The 24,750-nt window shown below is 37.8% G+C and overlaps 1 protein-coding gene across 2 annotated transcripts in view; it reads right to left on the reverse strand.

Moving 5' to 3' along the window:
• The window catches only part of Scaper (S-phase cyclin A associated protein in the ER), a 265,244-nt gene that overhangs the window by 225,646 nt on the left and 14,848 nt on the right, over positions 1–24,750 (reverse strand). For both annotated transcript variants that reach the window (XM_032911332.1, XM_032911331.1), the window contains exons 6-10: positions 20,688–20,843; positions 19,518–19,660; positions 11,020–11,101; positions 9,525–9,677; positions 8,878–8,985 (exon numbers count right to left, since the gene is read on the reverse strand). In XM_032911332.1, the coding sequence (XP_032767223.1) occupies positions 8,878–8,985; positions 9,525–9,677; positions 11,020–11,101; positions 19,518–19,660; positions 20,688–20,843 (642 nt within the window). The remainder of the gene's footprint in view (positions 1–8,877; positions 8,986–9,524; positions 9,678–11,019; positions 11,102–19,517; positions 19,661–20,687; positions 20,844–24,750) is intronic.

Genomic DNA, 24,750 nt, shown 5'->3' on the forward strand with positions numbered 1-24,750 from the left:
TCCTGTTGACAGTTCCACAGTGCTCCTCTTAACAGTCAGGGAAGAAGAGAGTAAAGGCTTCTGTCCTACAAAGGAGATAAGGGAGTGAGGGAGTGGTTACGGAGCCTTCTGCTTCCCAGACAAATCAAGATGCTTCACTGCTTCCACACCAGTGCCAGACACGGTCTCACTCAAGAGTTCAGCTTATGTAGCAGAAGATGTAGTGAATTTTTAGGTTTTTGCTAATATGAAATTTCCTTTTTCCCTATCCATCACTTAATTAGAGTAATTTCTAGGGATAAGATTACAAATTTAGCATTTGAAAAATCATCTTTGATTGCAAATATCCAATGAATGTTGGTGAACTTAAGATTCTTCATTGCAAGGCCCTGGGTTCAGTCCCCAGCTCCAAAAAAAGAAAGGAAAAAAAAAAAAAAAAGATTCTTCGGGGTTGGGGATTTAGCTCAATGGTAGAGCGCTTGCCTAGGAAGCGCAAGGCCCTGGGTTTGTCCCCAGCTCCGGGGAAAAAAAAAAAAAAAGATTCTTCATGAAGACCCTGCTCATAGACCTCAGGAAACAAAAAATGAACTGTTATTTCCCTTCATATGTGAGAATGCAGCATAAAAAGCAGAACGTGTCTAATTCACATGTGGAATACAGAGGAATGCCACAAACAGAGAATACAGAGATTCATGATCAAGACAACCACCCATGACTTTTCACCTTCATTAGCCTTACCTAACTCCTGCAAGAGAAAGCACCTTATGCCAAAGCTACTATGTGTTTCATTAGATAGTGTAAGAGAGAACAGTAAAGAAATCAAAGCATTAAAAATCTACAGCAATACAGTACCATTTTTCACTTTAGATTATTCATAACTAGCACTCACTTTTTGATCTTTAAAAAACAACTATTTGAATTATAAGGTCACTAAAATGTCAAATACACACCAGTTCTTTGTGAGAAGCCTTTTAAAATGCAAGAACATTTCTTAGATAAAAACTGCAAATACTAAAGCTTTCTTACTCAGCAGCTACATATTATGTTTAACAGGCTTAAGATAAAATGTGTCAAAGATCAAGAATAAGTTATCTGAGATGTCAAGTGCACTAGGTCAAAGGCACAATTTTATTAGGTTAGAAGTGATATAAATAAAATCTTACATGCCAAAGAAGAAGGGTAATAGGCATGGTGTATATAATGTAAAGACATCACAGGCGGCAAGTAATAAGTTTAAGTAGAACCGTGTGTTTACTATAGGTACCTCACTGATTAAAAATGAAACTTCTATATGTTATATTACCAACACTGTTTTTCGGGAGGAAGGAACTTTCACTAAGGATAGTTACATGGATTAAGTAAGAAATTGAAAATTTTCATTATTTGAAACTGACAAAATACACAAACTGAACACATCAATCAAATCTCAATCCATAATGATTAAATAAGAGATCGCTACAATAAATAACAATGTGTAAATAACAAATATACATTGTTCCACATTGTTTAGCAGTCTACTACTCTTTCCTTTGCATCTCTTCTCATTGAAATGAAGATACAAAATTTATATCTGAATTTATATAATAGCATCCTGCAGAAAATTTTTTCCATACAATGGATAACAGCAAGTACTCTCACCGGACCCACAACCCCAGAAAACTTTTCACTTTTAATTTTAATGTACTTTAAAATAAATATATTTAGCTTCATTAAGGAAATTTACAACAAATCTTTTTTTTTAAAGCAAATGAATGCATTTTTTGTAATTTGAAATAGTATCCCAAAATTTAGCTCAGTTAATCCTCCTTTAAAACAAGTTTTAGCTATAAAAATGGATACAGGTAGGCCACGGCAGCCATCTTCCAGTAACGTGCCAAAATGACAAACACAAAGGGAAGGAGGAGAGGCACTCGGTGTATGTTCTCTAGGCCTTTTAGGAAACATGGAGCTCTTCCTTTGGCCACAAACATGCGAATCCACAAGAAGGGTGATATTGCAGACATCAAGGGAATGGGCACTGTTCAAAAAGAAATGCCCCCTAAGTGTTACCACAGCAAAACCGGAAGAGTCTGCAATGTCATCTAGCATGCTGTGGGCATCACTGTATCTGATCAAGAGGATCAATGTGTGAATTGAGCAGACCAAGCACTTGAGGAACTGAGACAGCTTCCTGAAGCGGATGAAGGAGAATGATCAGAAGAAAAAGGAAGCCAAAGAGAAGGGCGCCTGGGTTCAGCTGAAGCACCACCTGGGCCACCCAGAGGAGGATACTTTGTGATACTAACGAAAAAAAGAGCCCAAGCTGTTGGAGCCCATGCCATACGGATTCATATCCTAATGGACAAAAATGAAATAAAGGAGGACACGGACTGCAAAAAAAAAAAGGGGAGGGGGAAGGGTACACGTAAATAGTTTGCTTGGTTTTATCTGTTTCTTGGTTTTTATTTGTTATCTGCCACAGAGTTTCAGCCTCAGCTGGCCTAGAATTCTAGATCTTCCTGCCCCTGCCTTTGCCTACGGGTATTAATAAAAATCTAACAAAACAATTACTGCAGTTTCACAGAAAGAACAGGGGCCAGACTCACAAGCTATGGTTTAAGAAAGATATAGCAAAGAACATACAATGCAGTACCATCTATATGAAGTTCTGAAGTGGGCAGGACTAACTGATGACATCAATATACTAGTCTCTAGTTTAGGAACATTTCTGAGAACGGGCAAAAGGAATCCCCTGGGTGATAGGAAATTCTATCTTGTTCTAGGTAGTGTACCGGTGTATACATATGCAAGCATTACTCAAGTGCTTGAGATTGGTGTATTTGACTAATGTATGACATTAAAAAAAACTAACATAGACAATATCCAGCTTGTCTCAGCAGGAATCTGGGTCCCTAGGACTAATCAGTCTGAGTCATTCAGCCTGCCATCAGCCCTGCTTGGGTCAGAGTCCAGAGTCTGGACACCATTGTGTCTGTGCCCATGAAGCCAGCAAAAGCTAAGATGGCTAGAGAACTTGTAATTAAACAACTATCCAGACAAACCTTAAAGATCCAGCTGGAGTATACTGTAAGGTGTACCGACCACACTGTCCTAAGGAAGAGTGCTGTATAGATGTGGTAACATGACATTGTACAGCTCTACACTGCTAAGGGTTATTATCTCAACAGAAATGGAGACTAGCAGACCTTGTATTCATTTAGGCAACTCACACCATCCAGAAGGCACTTTTGATGTTGTGGTTAATTTCTTGGTAGATGGCCTCATCTGTGTCAAGAACAGTCTTTTGTTTTTATGAGGTATGGCTGGAAATAGAAAAGCTCATACAATGACAAGTCCTCCAGGGAATGAAGGACTGCTTCTTCATTGTTTGGACATAAGTTCAAACACATGGTTCAAGCAAAATATTACATTTTAAATCTAATGACAGGAATAGTGTAGACATACATTGCAAAAATGATGCCTTGGAACAAAGCTCTACCCATTTCAAAGATTCCCTCTAACAAGTGACAAGTAGATACAGAGTTTGAAGATTACAGTAATGTCTTAGAGTTTTACTGCTGTGAACAGACACCATAACCAAGCAAGGCAAGTCTTTTTTTCTTTTTTTTTTTCCCTAGTCTTTTTATATTTTTTTCTCCATCTTTATTAAATTGGGTATTTCTTATTTACATTTCAATTGTTATTACCTTTCCCAGTTTCCAGGCCAACATCCCCCTCCCCTTCAATACGGGTGTTCCCCTCCCCGCCCTTCCCCCATTACCACCCTCCCCTCAACAATCACGTTCACTGGGGATTCAGTCTTGGCAGGGCCAAGGGCTTCCCCTTCCACTGGAGCCCTTACTAGGCTATTCATTGCTACCTATGCAGCTGGAGCCCAGGGTCAGTCCATGTATAGTCTTTGGGTAGTGGCTTAGTCCCTGGAAGCTCTGGTTGGTTGGCACTGTTGTTCATATGGGATCTCAAGTCCCTTCAAGCTCTTTCAGTCCTTTCTCTGATTCCCAAGGCAAGTCTTATAAAGGACAACATTTAATTGGGGCTGGCTTACAGGTTGAGGTTCAGTCCATTATCATCAAAGCAGGAACATAGCAACATCCAGGCAGGCATGGTACAAGCAGAGCTGAGAGTTCTACATCTTCATCTGAGGGCGGCTAGTGGAAGACTGACTTCCAGGCAGCTAGGGTGAGGGTCTTGAAACCCACTCCCACAGTGACACACCTACTCCAAAAGGCCATACCTTCTAACAGTGTCACTCCCTGAATCAAGCATATTCAAACAATGACAGGTAAATAAATATACAAGAATATGCAAAGCAAAAGTTAACAAAGACAGTATCTATGGCATGTTTGTCTCTTACATTGGAATCTATAATAATTACATATGATCTATGTAAGAGGTTTGATCCCATAAAGTCCACGTGGCTGCAGTACAACAATAATAACAGAGTCTGTGCTCCCACAATCTAATGCTCCAAGAAGAACCACAATATATATGTTGAAGAGTGAACCAAAATAGATGGAGCCGCTTGAAGGCTTTCCCAGGAGTCAGAAAAGGAGACATGTGGCCAGCTCTTTCCCATTCAGCATTAAACTAGTCTAAGATGCTAAGAGACACAAGTTACAGGAAAAAGAACAAATGACTATCAGCCAGTGGTCTCTTGTGGATCTTTGCTGATGTGAAAGAACTAACCAGACTGAAGCAGAGGGTAAGAGATTACATGAACATTAGTCAGTGGAGATGCTATGAAGATAATGAAGTCCTAAAGAAAAACCAACTGTATGGGACTAACAAGGTGGTTCCACATCAAGATGCAAAGTTGCCCATCTGTTCAATGGGGAAGGGAAGGGACAGCTAATTGTGTATGAACACAAAGGCTGAAGACTATGAAGAAAGCTTCCAAGTCCTGAAATTTGCTGAAGTAGTGATACCAGTAGACAAGATGATATGTGTGGGTTCATAGTACAAACCTGATTAGGAAGGGTGGTTAGAGATAAGCCACTGGTGACTGAAATGATGCTATAGTTTCTTATCATTGCCCCTGTGCAAATTTTTGGATATCAATCAGAGACCCTTCCAAAAGTGATAGAAATTTTGGAGAAATGACATCGCCTATGACAACTAATGCCCAAGGAACTTATGATGCATTACTTTCAAAGCATTATAAAGCATTTGACAAAGTTGGTCTCAGAACTTAAATCAGAAATAGAATTACTGGAGAAGAAAAATAAAACTTTGAAGTGCAAGGTTGAGATTTTGGAGAAAACAACTATGATCTATGAAGACAATAAACATGATCTTCAGCAGGAGCTTGAAAGCCAGAAGAAGAAACTTCAGTGAAAGCCTTCTGACAAATACATATGGGGCGAGGCTGTAAGGCATAGTGACAGATTAAGTGGCAGAAGGATTGTGAGCATCAGGTAGCAGCTAGCCAGCTGGAAATTAATTCTGTGTCACGGATGAAAAATCTCAAGCAGTTGAAGGCCATAATGACTAAACCCAAAACTGAGAAGCCAGAAAGACTTTCCTAAGAGTGTGTCCAAGAAAATATTATTCAGTGATCGGTATCAACATCACCCATGGCTAATAACACCAATTCCTGTCAAACAGAGACAGTCCTAGTCTGCAGGGAATAGATAAGTAGATCATAAGTCTTCCTCTAATGTGCAAACTGAGATGGTCATACAGTCACACGTTACTCATGTCATCACAGCATCTGTTACAAATGGGAAGTCTAGTATGAGGAGTCCATGCTGACCCACCAGACACTAGCCTCCAATGGGGAGATTCAGACTAAAGTAATTAAGAATGATTTTACCAAAGTATTTGGACAATCTGTTCAGTTTACTGATGTTGAGGCTTTAAAATAAGAATCACCAACCAATAGACAAAAACAAAGACCATCCACAGTGACACCTCCTTAACTAGACGGTAGAGTCAGAGTGGACTGATATAGAAACAAGGTGTTCCCTGGCTGTGGAGATGAGAGTAGGATCTCAGCTGGGATCCTAATACCAGAATTATGCACAACCCAATTGGAAAAGGCCTTGAACCAACAGCCCCAGTATTAGAATCTTTTTGTTCATGTTGGTATTTCTCCAAAGAAGTACTGTAAGCAGTGTCTGAGTCACCTTGCAGAAGAATGTGTCTAGAGCACATTAAATTCTTGTGACTTTTCCAACTGTTCTAAATATTTCCTAAGGTTTCTTAAATGCTACTACTGATTGGATGCAAAACAGTACCTTAAACATATGTAATAATTAAGACTTTCAAAATAAAGATGGTGACTGGCCAATGGTAAAACCATTTTAGGAAGTGTTTAGAATTTTATACATATATCACTTTCTGACCTTCAGATAATCAAAGATTGAAAAAAACACACACACACACACCTGTCTTGCCACACACACACACACACACACACACACACACAGAGAGAGAGAGGCGTGAGAGAGAGAGAGTTAGAGAGAGTAGTGAGTCAATGTAGCCATGTAACCCTATGACAAACCTAAATTAAATCCCCAGAGCAAAACTAAAAGTTAGAACAATTGGACACTGCACTACCTGAGGACCCAGCTATGCCACTCCTAGGAATACCTCAAAAAGATGCTCCACCATATCACAAGGACACATGCTCCACTATGTTCATAGCAGCCTTATTTATAATAGCCAGAAGCTGGAAAGAACCCAGATGCCCTTCAACAGAGGAATGGATACAGAAAATGTGGTACATTACACAATGGAATACTACTCAGTTATTAAAAACAGTGACTACATGAAATTCTTACACAAATGGATAGAACTAGAAAAATATCATCCTGAGTGAGGTAACCCAAGCACAAAAGAACACATATGAGATGCACTCAATGTGGATATTAGCCCCAAAGCTTGGAATAACTAAGAAAAAATTCACAGACCATATGAAGCTCAAGAAGAAGGAAGACTGAAATGTGGATGCTTCAGTCCTTCTTAGAAGGGAGAACAAAATACTCACAGGAGGAAATACAAGGACAAAGAGTAGAGCAGGGACTGAAGAAAAAGTCATCCAGAAACTGCCCCACCCGGGGATGCATCCCATATGCAGCCACCAAACCCAGACACTATTGCTGATGCCAAGAAGTGCTTACTGACAGGAGCCGGAAATGGGTGTCCCCTGAGAGAATCTGCCAGAGGCCTATTGATACAGATGAGAATGCTTGCAGCTAACCATTGGACTGAACAAGAGGATCCCAATGGAGGAGTTAGAAAAAAGAATGATGGAGCTGAAGAGGTTTGCAACACCATAAGAGGAACAACAGTATCGACCAATCAGAACCCCAGAGCTCCCAGGGACTAAACCACCAACCAATGAGTACACATGGTGGGATCCATGACTCCAGCCACATATGTAGCAGAGGATGGCAATGTTCAGCATCAATAGGAGGAAAAGTCCTTGGTCCTTTGAAGGTTCATTTCCCCAATGTGGGGAATGCCAGGGTGTTGAGGTAGGAGTGGGTGGGTGGGAGTGGGATCATCCTCAAAGAAACAAGGGAGAGAGTATGGGAGAGGGAAGAACCAAGATAAGAACTGAAATATAAATCCATAAAATATCCAAGAAAAATAAAATTTAAAAAAAATATATTTTTAAAAAAAGAGTTAGCTGTCAGCGAGTTGCTTCTATGGCAAATGGGAGGTAGAGAATCTGCAGAAACTTGAGTATACAGGGCAATGGTAAACATAACGAGAGAAACTCTGCCTCAAAAGCAACAACCCCCACAAAGTTGTTTCCTGATTTCCATCCCACACACATACAAAATAATTAAATTAAAATACATGTTAAACATAAGTTTACCATACACTAACATCTACAAACTGGTACTGTCCTTGAAGAAATCACAATAATCTTTCCTGGACATCTTAACAGATGTTTAACAAGCATGACTTTAGCATTCTTTAGTAGCATTAGACATTTGGTATAATAAAAAGAATAGACAAATTCATAAATATCATCATAGTTCTAGAACAGCTTAATATAAAATTATAAACATATTTATATTTTAAACATTTTATAAAATTTTAAATATATTTATAAAATTTCAATACACAACGATTATAGGTAAATAAATAATATACTGCTAAAACTTTGTAAATGGTTTACTAATCCAATATTAACCACTTATATGAAATAGACATTAATCTATGTTTTCTAAAACACTTGGTAATCACTGATGAATTCCTGCCTCAAATTAGTAACAGAATATTTTAACTTTTCTGTTTTCCAGATTTACTTTTAGTATATCTGTGCATGTCCCTTTTTGTCTACATGTACATGTATGTGCCCCAGAGGACAAATCAGGCATCAGATCTCCTGGAGCTGGAGTTAAGGTTTGCAGCTGTGAGCCACACACTGTGGGTGCTCGAAAACAATTCTGGTTCTCTACAAGCTCTGGTGCTCCTGACTGCAGAACTACATCTGGAGACCTTCTTAAATGTTTTGAAATGTGTTTTGTTCATTTGTGGTGTGTGTGCACACTCACTGTGAATCTGCCATGGCACATGGGTGGTGAGTTGGAGGGTAGTTTGAGAGCCAATTTTCTCCTCTACCATGTGAGTCTCAGCGATCAAACGGAGGGTGACAGGCTTGGCTGCATGTGTCTTCACTGTATGAACTAGCTATCTCACCAGCACAAAACACTAACTTTTTTGAACAAAAATTATGGCAGTGATAGCAAAAACCTTGTCTGTATAGTTATTAATATGTATACTAAAATAATAAAATACCTGTTTGTTATATTAATACAGATATTAAATGCTAAGCCTCGTTCTAAATAGCTATATAAATACACATAAATAAGGAACACATAGTAAAAGAACTCATCCTAGGTAATCAATTAATAACTATAAGAGGACAAAATTAAAGCTTACCACTTCTTCATCTGAAAGTTCACGCCCCTGGATACTGCTATTCTCTCTCACAGCTTGCTGGTGTTTTTTCCCTTTAATGTGGCTAAAGAGATATACTTCAGAAGCGATCTAAAAGCACAAAATTAAAGAAGGCTGTAGCCATCAATACAGCATTGCATCCGATGCCAAGAACTAAACATTTAATCCAGTACATTATATACAAATTCAGATCACTCTAGAACAGGTAGGTGGATGGATGGATGGATGGATGGATGGATGGATGGATGGATGGATGGATGGATGGATGGGCAGACAGATAGATATGTATATAGATAGTTCAAAATATTTTCCTTAGAATGCAATTCTCAGACTAAGTTTAAAGATTTGAAAATCATTGAAACCCTGGGTTTTGTTTTTTGGTCCAAACAACAGAATACGAGCTTAGTCTACCATTAAGCAGGTAAACAAGAATTGTAGTAACAACTGCAAACATTTGCACTGCCATGGCAACTGCTATTATTTTAGTACTTACTGTTCATTTAAAATCCTCACAGAAGTCAATAGCACTTAGTAGATGTCTTAGTACAAGATTTAAAAGGCTAGAAGCCTTTTAATAAATTTTAGCAATAAATAACATCACTAGACTGTTAATAATGACAACCACATACCAGGACATTGCAGAGAGAACACTGCTTCTTTCTTTCATAAGGGGTCAGTTTAGGGGCATAATCAGTGCTTGCATGCCGCCCACTGCTTAACTCGGCAGCTTTTTCTTTCCTTTGCTCAATCTGTTCCATGTGCCTTCGAATGCTTTCATCATGCTGGAGACAGGATCATAGTGTGAGAAACTTAAAAAGTATTCAGATTATACTAAGAATTTGGAAAAAGACTTTCCATTAAAACTTCTAAAATAATCCAAAAGTGCCTTGCTTTATACTACCTTCCACACTGGAGAACAAAGCTTAATCTTTTCACATATCACACATGGACAATATTGCTTCCTAAGATAAGCCCTAGAGGATGTCAGGATATGATTTATGAGAATAGTTTCATAGACAAATCTGGAAGACAGTAAGTTAAGATGATCAGATTTTTAACACAGAACTTCCTACATCTACTGTGCCACTGTGTTCAGTGATTCAACACTACTGGTTACAGAGAGGTAGAATTTGATAAACTGTTACCCATTACTCATTTGGTTACCTGTCAAACACTACGAGAAGTGCTGACCCATAGAAACAGTCAAGTTTAGTCACATAGCAGAAAAGTGACAAAGACGTACACCTACCCTGGGCCTATTACTACTTTTCCACCTCAAGCCGCTAACCCAGAAACATCTTTTTAGGGGTTCACATTATTTTGTATAAGTGGAACATACCTTCCTCAACTGTACTCCCTAAGTTCAACTAGATTAAGTGGAGTCATTATTCTTCCTGGTCTTTGATGCCAAGCATCCTCCTCTATCCAACATTACACACAACCCCACCTCTATTATGCAAAAGTTAACCACTTCATATCTGAATCTCACACTAATTAGGCACTTCCTGAAAATGGGAATACTATCTTATTCATAAGTATTTGCTGCATTGAATTTAAATAATGATAAATTCCTATGACTCTACAAATGGAAAACTAAGGTCTTTCAAATTAAAAAGCTACTATCTCTATTATATAATATTAAATATCTCTACAAGGAGTCAACATATAAATCATTGTGATACAGTATAAATTACTCAGATAGCAGAAACCACTTACACGTTATAATATTGATAACATTTTTCTAGAAATTAATGGTTTTTTATAATCTTCCAAGTTAAAACTATGCATTCATGAGCATTAACATCAAATGAATAATTAGATAATAGATTAGATAATTAAAATAACAAAATACTACTAGTAATGCCTTCAAGCTATTTATTAAATAAGAGAAAATATTGACTTTCTTTATTGTTTGCTCCATAATGATTCTCTGATATCAAAATAAATTTTACCAAATAAAATGCATTTTCAAAATAGCATCTTTAAGTCAGTTATAACTCAATCATAAACATTTATTTAAAAATTATAAATACAAATTAATTCAATTTTTATTTCATAGAATTTTATGTGCTCCATCCATTGTAAGCTCCAAAATTTCAAATTAAAATAACATGCTATTCTGACCTTGAGCTGGATTTTTTTCTGCAGCTCTTCCATAGCTTCTTGCTGCGCTGCTGTGAGTGCTGCCAACCGTTCTTCCCTGTCTCTGTCAGAACAAGTCAAATCTGTAAGTTTACCTGCTTGAAGTAACATGCCTTGTCTCATGAAACCAAAAAATAGAATTTGAATGTAAAGCTTATATATTCTAATAGGCAATTATTTTTAAAATATTCTGAAAATATATGATCTCTCACACATATTGCCTCATAAATATTTGAGGATTAAAAATTTGTTTCATCTTATTTGTTTTTGGAGGAGGTTAAGCAACATAGATGATTACCTATGAAAATAAATTTCTGAACCAAAACTGGCCTAGAACTATCATTAAGTACAAAATGTTGAAAACGTAATTTATAGTTTCCTTCTCATAAAGTTTTATTAACATCACAAGAAAAAAATAGGAAAGACATAAACTGACAAGCTAAGAGAACAGAAGAGGAAACCATGATACACGTTACTCCAAGGAAATGGACTTAAGAAACAAGCTCTTGCAGCCATTTTAATATCTAACAAAATATACTTGAAACCAAAACTGATCGAAAGAGATGAGAAGGATACTAAATACTCATCAGTGGAAAAGTCCACCAAGAGGACACTGCAATTCTTAATATTTATGCTCCAAATACAAAGGCATGCGAGTTCATAAAACTACCATTAAACAGATTAAATCACATACTGACCCCCACACACTGATAATGAGAGGCGTTAACCCTACTTTCACCAACAGACAGTTAATCTAGAGAAAAGCAAACCAGAGCAATGCTGGAGCTAATGGACATGATAAACCAAATGGACCTAACAGGTATTTACATAACATTTCACCCTAATACCCTATTTGAACACCTCCGATTAAAGCTGGGTATCAACAACAGAAAGCTTACAAACTCATGGAAACTAAACTACTCACTCCTGAATGAAAAACAGGTCAAAGCAGAAACTAAGAAAGAAATTAAAGACTTACCGTAATTAAATGAAAATGAAAAGACAACATAAAGGACACAATGAATGTGTTGCTGTGAGACAAGTTCATAGCACTAAGTGCTTTCGTAAAATACTGGAGATGTCATACTCGTAAGTTAACAGCACACTTGAAGGCTCTAGAGGAGAGAGAGAGAGAGAGAGAGAGAGAGAGAGACAGACAGACAGACAGACAGACAGACTGACTGATTGATTATACTCCTAAGAAGTAGATGGCAAGAAATCACAAAACCAAAGCAGCAGCCTACAGAATGGGAAAGATTTTTACCAACCAAACATCAGATGGAGGACTAATATACAAAATATATGAAGAACTTTAAAAAAAACTAGATATCAAGAAAACAACCCAATTAAAAATGGTATTCAAATCTACACAGAGAATTCTCAAAAGAGGAAATGCCAATGGCTGAGAAGCAAATGTTAAACAGTCTTCTCAGGAAAATATCAATCAAAACCACTTTGAGATTTCATCTTACAACTGCCAAAAAGGCTTAAATCAATAAAAACAAGTAACAGCTCACCCTTGTGAGAATGTGAAAAGAGGGAAACACTCATCCGTTGCCGTTGGAAGTACAAACTTGTATAGCTACTTTGGAAATCAGTGTGGTGGTCCCTAAGGACCAATGCACCTTAAGATCCAGCTGTACCACTCTTGGGCACATACCCAAAAGGAACTTCATCCTTCCACACAGACACCTGCTCAACTGTGTTCACTGCTCTCTGTTCATAATACCCAGAAATTATAAAAAACCTATATGTCTGTCAACGTTTCTTCATAAATGGATAAGCTGTGGTACATTTATACAACAGAGTACTCAGCCATATAGAAAGGAAAGAAAACAAATGGGGGCGGGGGGAGACAGGCACATGCATGGAATTTGAAGTTAAATGGATGGAAGAAGAAAAAATCATCCCAAATGAAATATTGAAGACCCAGAAAGACAAATATGGAATGTATTTGCTTACATGTGGTTATCATCTGTTAATTCATTCATCCCTAAGCTACCATCATAGACCAGAGTGTAGGTACGGAGTGACTGTGGGCTGCAGGACAGTCACAGATGGGTTAGGGCCGAGGGACTGGAGCAGGAGGAGGAAATAGGGGAAGAAGCACAGGGAGAGACGGCTAAAGTTAGGGTCACTTGTTGGGGGTAGTACGGAAACCTAAAACAGTAGAAGCTTCATAAAATACATACATTTATGACGGTGATCTAAATGAAACTGCCAAATAATGGGAAACAGAGAGCCACAACTGACAAGCCATTTCTTGTCACCAAATAAAAATTTCTAGTACTGAGACTGGGTTACAACTAATTGTTGGCTAAAGAGTTCCCATGGGAACCCATAGACATCCCATGCTGTTGCCAAAAGTGTAGGCAAACTGCAAGGCCCTATATGGCTACACAACTCACCGAATATGGAGAACTAAGTTGGTGCCTACACAGAGCCTTCACCCCTACATGCTGCCATCTTTGGTAAAGGAAATACTCTACTCTACCAAAGGAGAAAATAGAAGTAACCTAGGCACAGCCCTCTGATATGCAGGCATCCCACCTGCAAGATCTACAGTGCAGTGCTGGAACACAATTGTGTGAGTAACCAAGCCATACCTGATTTGACTCAATGCCCACTCCACAAGATATAACACACACCCAACACGGCTTGGGTGACTAAGAACCCAAGACTAGATAGCCAAGGGACCTCGGATAAAAACCAAATACTACTTTTCCTAAAAACAAAGACTCCTAATGAGATTCTGCTACACAGCTACTTAAATTGCCTGCTCCAGCCATTATCAAGAACCCTTCTCCTGCACAGCGGATGCAGGGAACAAACAGGGAAACCCCAGTCAAGAAGTTATGCAGGAAAATGAGACACATTAGAATACTCCTGGCAGTATGGGTGTGCCCATGGAAAACCTCCCTCTTAAGTGGATCAGGAAACTCCAGAAAAAAGCAGAAAGCCGAGGGCATGGAAGGTGCAAAAACCAAGACCCTCTAAATCAACATGACAGATGCACATGCGAACTCAGAGACTGAAGCAGCATGCACAGGGGCTGCACAGGATCTGCACCAGTTGGGTCACAGAGCTGAAACATTAAGTGAACACATGACCCAGAAGCAACCTCCAAAAAAGACACAAGCTGTTTCCGAGAAGGAAACTGATCTGACAGAGTTACCAATTAGTCAGAATATGTTAAACATGCTAGTTCTCTTTGAATGTTGGAAATGATTGAGTGCCTAGTACTTAGGACAAAGTGAAAACTGCCTCTATCATTGAAATAGAAATTGAAGTAGAGAAATATGCTTTCTTTAAAAAATATACCATTTAATAAGTCACACAAGTTTATTTTGGTAAAAACTACATTTATGTAGTAGGAGAGTGGCTCTCAGTGAGAAAGGATGTTTATTACCAAACCAACAACTTGACTTCAAATATCCACATGAGAGAATCAACTTCCACAAGTTGTCCTCTGACCTCCATGTGAATGTTATAGCAAGAATATAGACACAGAATCGGGTTAGGGACTTAGCTCAGTGGTAGAGAGCTTGACTAGCAAGCGCAAGGCCTTGGGTTCGGTCCCTAGCTCCAAAAAAAAAGAAAAGGAAAAAAAAAATAAAAAGAGACAGTAATGTCATGCTCATTATATCACACAATGTTCATAAAAATAAGGCTGTGGACTAAAATTGTCTGGGGATGAAGCCCTGCATTGAGTTTAGAATAAAAGGCTACAGAGGGCTATAGGAACTGTAAAAATTACATTTAGGGGTTCGAGAGATGGTTCAACCACTAAGAGTACTTACAGAGGACTCAGGTTCAATTCCCAGCACCTACACAGTGGCTTACAAACATCCATAATTCCAGTACTTGGGAATTCTAAGCCAACTTTACCCTCATGGCCACTTCGTGCACAGAGTATATAGACATACATGGTGAAAAAGCATGATTACACATAAAATAAAAATAAAATCTTTTTAAAAAATAAAAGTTATGCTTTAAAGGTCTGGTAATATAAAGAAAATTTTATGACTATATTTCAATAAGCACACCATTTCAATAAGCAATTAAAAAGGAGTTAAACTAAGAGAATGAAAATAGTAAAAACAAAACCTTTTTCAAAAGCATCAGAGTTCTTTAAAGGTATAGGACTACATCAGGAAAAACAGGTCTAGAATTATCTAGTAGTGTCAGAAATCAAGAAACTACTTTACAAACAATGGTAAGAAAGCTAAAGACAAGAGCTAACAAGACCTCCCAATGTCCTAAAGAACAATAATAAAACATATGGAATTGTGTCTTTCTTTTATATTGCTATGACAAAACACCATAATAAAGGCCAACTTATAAATGAAAGCATTTATTTGGGGTTCTTGATGCTAGAGGGTTAGAACTCATGACCATCATGTCAGAGGGAACATGGCAGCGGGCAGACACCCATGGTGCAAGGCAGTAGCTGACAGCTTATGTTAAGACCACCAGGAGAATGTGAAAGCTAAATGAAAATGATGTAGACTTTTTAAACTTCAAAGTCCACCCCAGTGGCACACTTTCTCCCACCAAGCGACACCTCCTAATCCTTCCCAAACAGTTCCACAATCAGGAACCAAGCATCCAAACATATGAGCCTCTGAAGGCCATTCTCATTCAAACCAGTAGAGATTGTAACGTTAGACATATAAAATAAATGAAGTCATAGTAATATTAAAAGAATCTGAGAAATATGACAGAGGTCTTTTAAATTATATAGGGAAAAGAATTACTTAGATGATCAATGGTAACATCAGGACTGTGAAATGATTTGAGTGGCAAAGTGACTGGCATGCAAGCATGAGGAGCACACACACAAAAAGTAAGTCTCTGTCTGCCCAGCACTCGGATCCCTCGGTATTGTTAGCCAGCTGGTCTAATACCAGGGACCTCCAGATCTACTGACCGAACATTACTGTTTTCCTTCAAAAAAAAAAAAAATAAGGTGAAAGAACACAATTGGGGAAGTCTTCTGGTGTTGACCTCTGACTCCATTTGCACATGTGCACATATGCATTTAAATCCATGTGAAAAATAAATCAGGGATAAATCAAGATGACATCATAAACTTTTGATATGTTAAGAATATTCTATTTTCTCACAAAACATCATAACCTCAATCTAACCATAAGAAAAAAGTCAAGTTCTGAGAAACATTCTACAAAAATCCCAAAATTGGGCTGGACAGATGGCTAAGCAGTAAAGAGCACTGGCTGTCCTTCCAAAAGACCCAGGTTCAATTTCCAGTACCTATGTGATCCTAACAGGTGTCTTTAACTTCAACTGCATGGGATCTAAGGCTGTCTCCTGGCCTCTGTGAGCACTAGGTTCACATAGAAACACACCCATGCCAAAGAGCCACACTCATAAAATAAGTAATTTTAAAATCCTGAATATTACTCCCTAAAACTGTGAAATCATAAAACCTACACAAAGTATGAAACCATCATACCTCAAAGAACTTAAAGGAAACTACAAATATTTGAATAGTGGCAAAAAATGGTTAATTGATTCCTAAATTTAACTTTAAAAACACATTATTGTACAGAACAAGAGAAACAAAGAGATCCTAGAAAAAGCATTTTCAAACCGATAAAAGACAAAGCGAATGAATATTTTGTGAACATGAAGAAAAATAAACAATTTACTACACAGGGACGAAAACAAGCCTAAAGGTAGAATTCTCAATGGAAACAGAAGAAAAGGGCAAGTCAATATTTTGAAAGAAAAACTATTATTTGAAATGAAAGAAGATTAAAATATTCTCAGATGAGTAAGTATTCATGAACATGAAATCATGTTATTAGAAGTCCCACCAACTAAAAACAAAAGGACACCTGGATAAAAACAAACGGGACATATCAGAAATAAATAAATAAATAAATAAATAAATAAATAAATAAATAAATAAATAAATGAAAGCATAAAGGACCACAAAGGAATACAAAAATATGTAAGAAATAACTGTAACACACATGTTCTAATTATCATATCATATCAAGATGTCTGACAATAAGAATTTGAAAGGAAGGACAAAGTTGCTGCATTTACCAGAACTAATTTAGCCATAAATTAATGCATACTCTATTATGTCAAAATGAATTCTATAATCCAGATAGCAACCAGTAAGACAATAATAAAATAATGCATCTTTAAGACTCAATAAGGAGTCTTAAAGAGTGATAAAGGGATTGCCTCTATCAGACAGGTCTACAGTCACTTCTGAGTAGCATTTTCTTGACTTCTCAGTAGCACTGCTGACTGAGGTGAAAAGGGATCATGCCACCACAGGCCATGTCAACCCTGGGCAGGTAGGACAGAGCTATCTAAGAAAGGTGGCTGTAAGGCAGAAGCAAGCCAGTAAGCAGCATTCCCCTACAGCTCCTGCTTCAGTTCTCGCCTTGGCTTTCACTGGTGATGGGTTATAACCTATAAGCCAGCCAAATAAAGCCTTTCTTCCCCAGGCTGCTGCTTTTCAGTGTTTTATCACAGTAACAGAAAGCAAATTTGAAAAAGACTTAGAAATTAATCTATCAAAAAGTTTTACTTTAAAGTATACAGGCTCGAGACAGGAGTTGGGAGGCTCTAGAAAGAACCAGAAACCTGGGAGATAAGAGACTCCCAGGACTCATTGGAGGTAACCTTAGCTGAAATGCCCAACAGTGGAGAGAGAGAACTCAAAGAGTCCACCTCCAGTAGATAGTCAGGGCCTCAGGTAGAAGGATAGGGTTACCAACCCGCAACCAAAATTTCTGATCCAGAACTGTTCCTGTATAAAAGAACTGTAGGGACAAATGTGAAGAGACTGAAGGAAAAGCAGAGGTTCAGTGACCAGCTCAACTTGGGATTCATTTCATAGGGGGTGTGGTGGGGTAGGTGCACCAGGGCCTGACACTATTACTGAAGCTATGATGTGCTTACAGACAGGAGTCTAGCATGGCTGCCCTCTGAGAGGCCCAACCAGCAGCTGACTAAGACAGATGCAGAAACTTACACACATCACTGGACTGAAGTTGGGGACCCCTATGGTTTAGGGGAAGGATTAAAGAAGCTGAAGGGAAGGGCAATCCCATTGGAAGACCAGCAGTCTCAAGTAACCCGTACCCCTGGGAGCTCCCATACACTGAGCAATCAACCAGGCAACATACCGGGCTGGTCTGAGGCCCCAACACATGTATAGCAGAGGTCTGCCTGGTCTGGCCTCAGTAGAAGATGCTCCTAATCCTAATCCTAATCCTTGATGCTCCTAATCCTCACCAGGGGTGAGGCCTGATGGGTAGGAAACATCCTCTCAGAGACTGGGGGTGAGGGAGGAGAAATAGGATGAGGAACTGTGGGAGGGGGACCGGGAGCAGGGGGTGGGGGGAACATCTGGATTGTAAATAAAACAAAAATTAAAAAAAAGAGGTAAAGTATAAAAAAAGTTTTAGTTTAGCAAAGATTGAAACAGTAAACGGGACAAAGATTTGAGACACAGGGATGACAGATCTAAAACTGGCACAAATAAACCCTATCACATTTAAAAAGTTACATTAAGAGAAGTGTAATAAACATATAAATCAGAAAGTGGAAATAAATAAGCAGATTTCAGAAAACAAAAGACATGTTTGAGAAAACTGCAACAGGATGAGAGAAAAAGGACAAAAGACAACTGTGGTTGTAACAGAAAAAAAATGACCTTTATACAAGAAATATTTTTAGAGCCAGAGAAAAGCATTTCACAATAAAAGTTAGAATATCTTATTTATCTCAGTAAGATACAGTGAAAACAGAATGTATGCCCTTCAGAATCAAAATATATAATGGTACCACTCAGTTTCTACACTTGGGAACTAGACAGACTGAACAGACGCAGCAGACACAGAAGACTGGAGGGCTCTATCGCCTACTCAGCTGACAAGCACAGAATACTCTACCCATTAACAGCCCTAGGAGCACAGACAACAGTATGTAGTGCAGTGCATATCTAAGGCTATAAACATGGTCTCAACAAATGCTAAGGCAATAAAAATACACAAAGTATATGCTTCAAGTGACAAGACTTCATTAGAAACCAGTAACAGAAATCAATGTGATATAGAAAGCTTATTATGCACTTATAAAATAACTATAAGTCAAAGAGATATAAATAACCTAGGAATCAAAAGTTCTTTAATTAATGACCCTTTACTTATGCAAATGTCTTAAAAGACAATTCCTCTTTATTGAATCTTATTAGAATTAAATTACATTTTTCATGCAAAACAGACTTCAAATAATGTTCTCAGCCAATACAAAGTTTCAGAAGTTCTCCATTTTAAATATAATGTCAAATATCCTGGAAATTTGGTACATTTCTAGACTTGTGGTATTTCTAAAACATATGTAAGACATCACTGGTATTAAGATATGCTATAACTATTTGCTCAATGGTAAACTGTTCATCAAGACTAAAACCAAGATAGCAAACTAGGTACCTAGCTCTCTCCCGGGCTGCGTCTTCACGGGCTTTCTCCTTCTCTTGCCTCTGTTGCTCAATCCGGGCTTCTTGCTCTTTCCTCTTCGTCAATAATTCCTCTACACGGGCCTGCCGTTCTGCCTCCAAGGCTCTCTTACGTTCCTGATGTTAAAAAATTAAAGTTATCAGAATTATGAGCACAATTAAAATGATCAAAGGTGATATAACTTTGATAACAAACATATTTACTTATTCCTCAATTGTCTCTAAGTACATAATTTCTAAGAATTTAAGCAAAATGGTTTTCATGTGTCATTTACCATTGTTACCCAAAATTATAACATGATTTTATATGTATTAAATCCTAAGAAATAAACACACACACACACACACTTCTATGCATACCTCATGACATGATTAGAAAACAAGTTTAATCAAGGTTGAAGAGTCATGATCCATAAAAATATGCCAACTATATTCCTACACACTAAAAAGGAATAACTTGAAAATATAGTTAGATAAAAATTCCATTGAAACTGGACTTAATCTGAAATTAACTAAGATCCAACCAAGCCACTGGCACACCTATGAGGGATTTTTCTTGGCTGGTATGAGGGGAGACTCACCTTAGTCTGTGCCACATCTTCTGATGGCTGCCTACACAAAAAGACACAAAGAGGGAAGCTTTTGCTTTTTTCTCACTTGCCCTCACTCTAACTGGCCAAGTTCATGTCATATTCCTAAGCCATTCCTTGCCTGGTGCTAGAACCTATTTAAATCCTCGGTATTCCAACACAGGCTGGAAACAGACAGCTCTCTAGGAACTCCCTAAGACATTAGTACCAGACTGCAACTACTAAGACATTCAGTCTCACGAACTGAACAACTCCCAAATCCTTGGTGGTTCTTTAAGGCAAGAGCAATTGTTACACAAGCCACTCCAATACACACATACGCTTGCGCACACACATGTATTTCACTGTGTGTGCACATGTATGTGTGTGTGTATATATGTACATATATGTATGTGTGTGTATATATATGCACATATATGTTTCATATATTTCACTTTCTCTGTGAGAACCAGAGAGAGAGACGGATACACAAAGTTTTGCTCCTCTCAGGATCTTCAACCTGACTCAAAGCTAAGGTATGAAAGGTGCTTAGTAAATGCTGAGTAGAACCCTACCTGCACAGCCTCATCACGAGCTTGCTTTTCTTCTTGTCTTCTCTGACGTTCTTCCTGCAATTCATTAAGCCTCTGCTCATATTCCTTCAGTTTTGATAAAACATCATGACGTTTATTCTGAGCTTCAAGGGTATTTATGAAGGCAATCTCATTTACCTTCAATAAGAACAAACACAGAGTCAGAATCAAATTTATTCTTTTTAAAAAAATTTACTTTCATTTTATGTGTATTGGTGTTTTGGCTACATGTATTCTGTGTGACAGTGTTAGATCTTGGCGTTACAGACACTTGTGAGCTATCATCTGGCTGCTGGAATTTGAACCCAAGTCCTCTGGAAGAGCAGTCAGTGGCCTCAACTGCAGAGCTTTCTCTCCAGCTCCTTCAAAATAATTATTAGAGTAAAAAAGTGTGTGTGTGTGTGTGTGTGTGTGTGTGTGTGTGTGTGTTGTTAGCGCATATACCCACAGACATGTACACAGGCATGGCTGCAGGTGCCTACAAAGCACTTGGAGCTGCAGTTACAGGTGCCCATGAACCTCGTGACATGAGTGCTGGGAACAAAATTCAGGTCCACTGCAAAAGCAGCACATACTCTTAACTACTGAGCCACATCTCTAACTCTTCAATTTAATTTTATAAATATATGAAATTTAACAATGATTTTACACAAGAATATTTAAATCATCAGTAAGGCCCAGGGGAAAATAACTAATAAGGTTTTCCTACCAGTAGTACCTCAAAATAAGCCAAAGTATATGACAAATTCATAGGGTTTAATAAGAACTAATTTAAGAGGCTGCCATTGAAAATATTTTTTAAAACAACAATTTAGTATTTAGAGACTATTTTACAAAACTTCATTCAAATTTGTAACAATAAAAATGAGTACAGATAACTAGGTATGTTCATATTTTTCTACTGAAATTATCACTTTTTTAAATGTGGCATACAAAATGATGCATTTCCAGATGTCCACGAGTAATGATCTTCACACTTATACATAACTACAAGGATCCTAATTGATCCCCTCCTTCCTGTTCTGTCACTCAGGTACTCTCCCTTCAACTCTCATGACATGCATACCCATTACCCTCTCTCCTTCCCTTAACAGTCCTTCCTCTCTCATTCTCTCTTTCCAGTCTCATAAGTTACTCATATGTAGAACTTTAAACAAAGACTACTTATGAAACTTTAACTTTCTAGGTCAGCCTTATTTTGATTAACATCTTCCAGTTCTATCCACTTATGGCAAATGTCATAATTGCATCTTTCTTTATGATTGAATAAAATTATATTGTGAATATGTACCAAATTTTACTTATCTGTTCATTTATCAACAAACAAATGAGCTGCTTCCATTTCAAATTATATGTAGCAATAATCAAAATAAATGTGCATGTATCTTTCTGATATGTGGTATGCTAAGAGTACTTTGGTTATGGCATGGTTAGATTATATAATAGTTGTATTTTTAGTTTTTTTGGCTTCACCAATTTACATTTTCAACAATACCATCTGGGGGTACCTATGTCTAACCAATCTCACTTATATTTAACCATCTCTGCTGTACTTTCTAGTTTGGGGAATACTTCCAAAGGCTTCCCTAATGAGCCTCTTGACGTCACTGAGACAGATCACTGTAGCCCTAATGTTACTGACTTGGTTATCCTCTCTTCTGGTTAGCTTTGGTAGAGGTCTATTGGTTTTGTTTTCTCTAAAAACAACTATATTGCTTTTTGTTTCCACTTCATTAATTTCAACTCTAATCTTTTTAACTTTCTGGCATCTACTGCTTTTTTGGGTTATTCTTGTTTTCCTAAGATTGTGAGGTATAATATTAACTTATTACATCAGAACTTTTGAAGCTTTTTGCACTTTTTGGGTTTTTCAAGACAGGGTTTTACTATGTAACAAACATGGCTGTCCTGGCACTTGTTTCGTAGACCAGGCTGGCCTCAAACTCACAAAAGAATCTGCTTGACTCAAACTCCCCAGTGCTGGGATTAAAGGTGTGAACTGCCACACCTGCTTAAATAAGTCTTAAAGGTTCTACCAAGCTATGAGTCCATTTTTATTGAATTTATGAAATTTTAACTTCCTCCGTGATTTCTTCAGTGACTAATCAAGACTGTATTGTTCAGTTTCTACATATGTATGTAGCTTGGTTTGTTGTTGTTTTTGTTGTTGTTGTTTTGCGTTGGCTAGTGATTTCTAGTTTGGTTGTACTGTGATCTAAGATAGTATAAGAAATTACTCCAATTGCTTATTGTTTTGGCTTAGGTTTCATTTCTAACATTTCTATCTGTGTTTCTTTAAAACCTCTATTTTGTTCTAAATTTTTATTACCTATTGCTGACTTTTCCATCCATATTTCTGGCCTGTTTTTTGTGTTGTTCACTTTCCTCCTAAAGTCCTAGATTAACTTCATCTTCATGTTTGTACGCTCTTCCAGGTCACTGATCATTTTTACCAATAAGCTTTTAAAATGCTTTCAATACGAGCCTCTTTTACTTAACAATTAAGGAGTTATGATCTTTTGAAGAGTCATGTTCCTTTGCTTTCTCATGTTTCTAGTGTTTCTTTGTGGCAATCTGTTCATCTGTTGGTTTGGATATCTACTTCAGTTTCTTTAAGGGAGGAGTATCTTACAGATCAGCCTAAACTACCACCACCACTGGCCACTGAGCGAGAGCAGGAAAAGCATGGCTGTTCAGCATTGGTCCCTCCTCTTCTCCAGTGTCCTTTCACTTGCTCATGGATTACCAGTGGCCTGTTCTCTCTCTCTCTGAAAGAGTGTCTACTTCTAAATCTGATTCTCCATTGGTTCAAAGGAGCCAGATACAACCTGCCATTTTAACTGGAATCCTGTCTTCTGTAAGCTTTAGACAACAAAACTTAAAAGTATAGAAGTGGTTTTTTCCCTTTTATACATATTGAAACTAACAAAGAGTTACAATTCATTGTACCTATATAATGGTGTTCAACTTTACACAGAAGCAGGGACTCCAAAAATCTAGATTGGGCAAACAAAGCTTAGCTCAAACTAGTCCATACATTTCAGAACCAGTAGAATGCCTTAGCAAGCTGCCAAGCCTGACTGCCTGAGTTTGACCTTCCTGGACCCACAAAGTGGAAGAAGAGAATTGACTTCCACAGTTGTTTTTTATCCACTAAACCATCTCCTGCTTCAGATGGACTTCAAAGTAGGTTTATCATATAACAGTCTTTCAGACTACCAAAGTATATTACAGACAAGCATATGCAAGAAGAGCATAATCATTCTGTCTCAGGTCTTACATGTTAAGTATAGTCATGGCAGAGGAAAGAATGGGACCTAATGTTCTAAGCAAACTCTAGTTATTTTAGAAATTTTGTTACAATAATAGAAAGATGACTAACCCAAAATTGAACAGATATAACTCAGAACTCTCAGTATGTACCTTAATTTTTATGACCTTAAATCTCTATAAAATAAACCCTTTCATTTATTCTACATCCAGGAACTTTCTTACGGTTACTTTCATTTCATTTCTTAATCCTCAAGTAGAAGTAAAATTTTGATATTTCTTACTCAGAAGTGCTGTGTATAATGTAATGCATCTGTATAAAGGTGTCCACTTCTGCTGTTTAATAATTCTGAAGCAATGTATGTAAGAATGTTTCTACCCTAAACAGCAGATGCTTTTTTGGATGAGATTATTTGCTATGCTGATGAAATTCTTTAAAATAATGGAAATAATTAGTAAATGATAATACAATCATTATTCTGAATATAACATGATACTAAAGAAAGCCAGACTAATGCATTTACATTAAAACTTAAAGACAGGTAGTCTTGAGGATAGCCTGCCTGACAGTAACAGGAGGGGAGGCCCTTGGTCCCTGGGAGGTTTGATGCCCCAGCATTAGGGGGATACTGGAGCAGTGGGGCAGGAGAGTGGGGGCAGGGAGCACCCTCATATAGACAAAGGGTAGGAGGGAGGGCAAATGTGGCATGGGGGGATGGTGGAGAGGTAATATGAAGTGGGATATCATTTGAGATGTAAACGAATGGAATGATAA

This window comes from Rattus rattus, chromosome 8, assembly GCF_011064425.1.
Source record: "Rattus rattus isolate New Zealand chromosome 8, Rrattus_CSIRO_v1, whole genome shotgun sequence".
Lineage (NCBI taxonomy): Eukaryota > Metazoa > Chordata > Mammalia > Rodentia > Muridae > Rattus > Rattus rattus.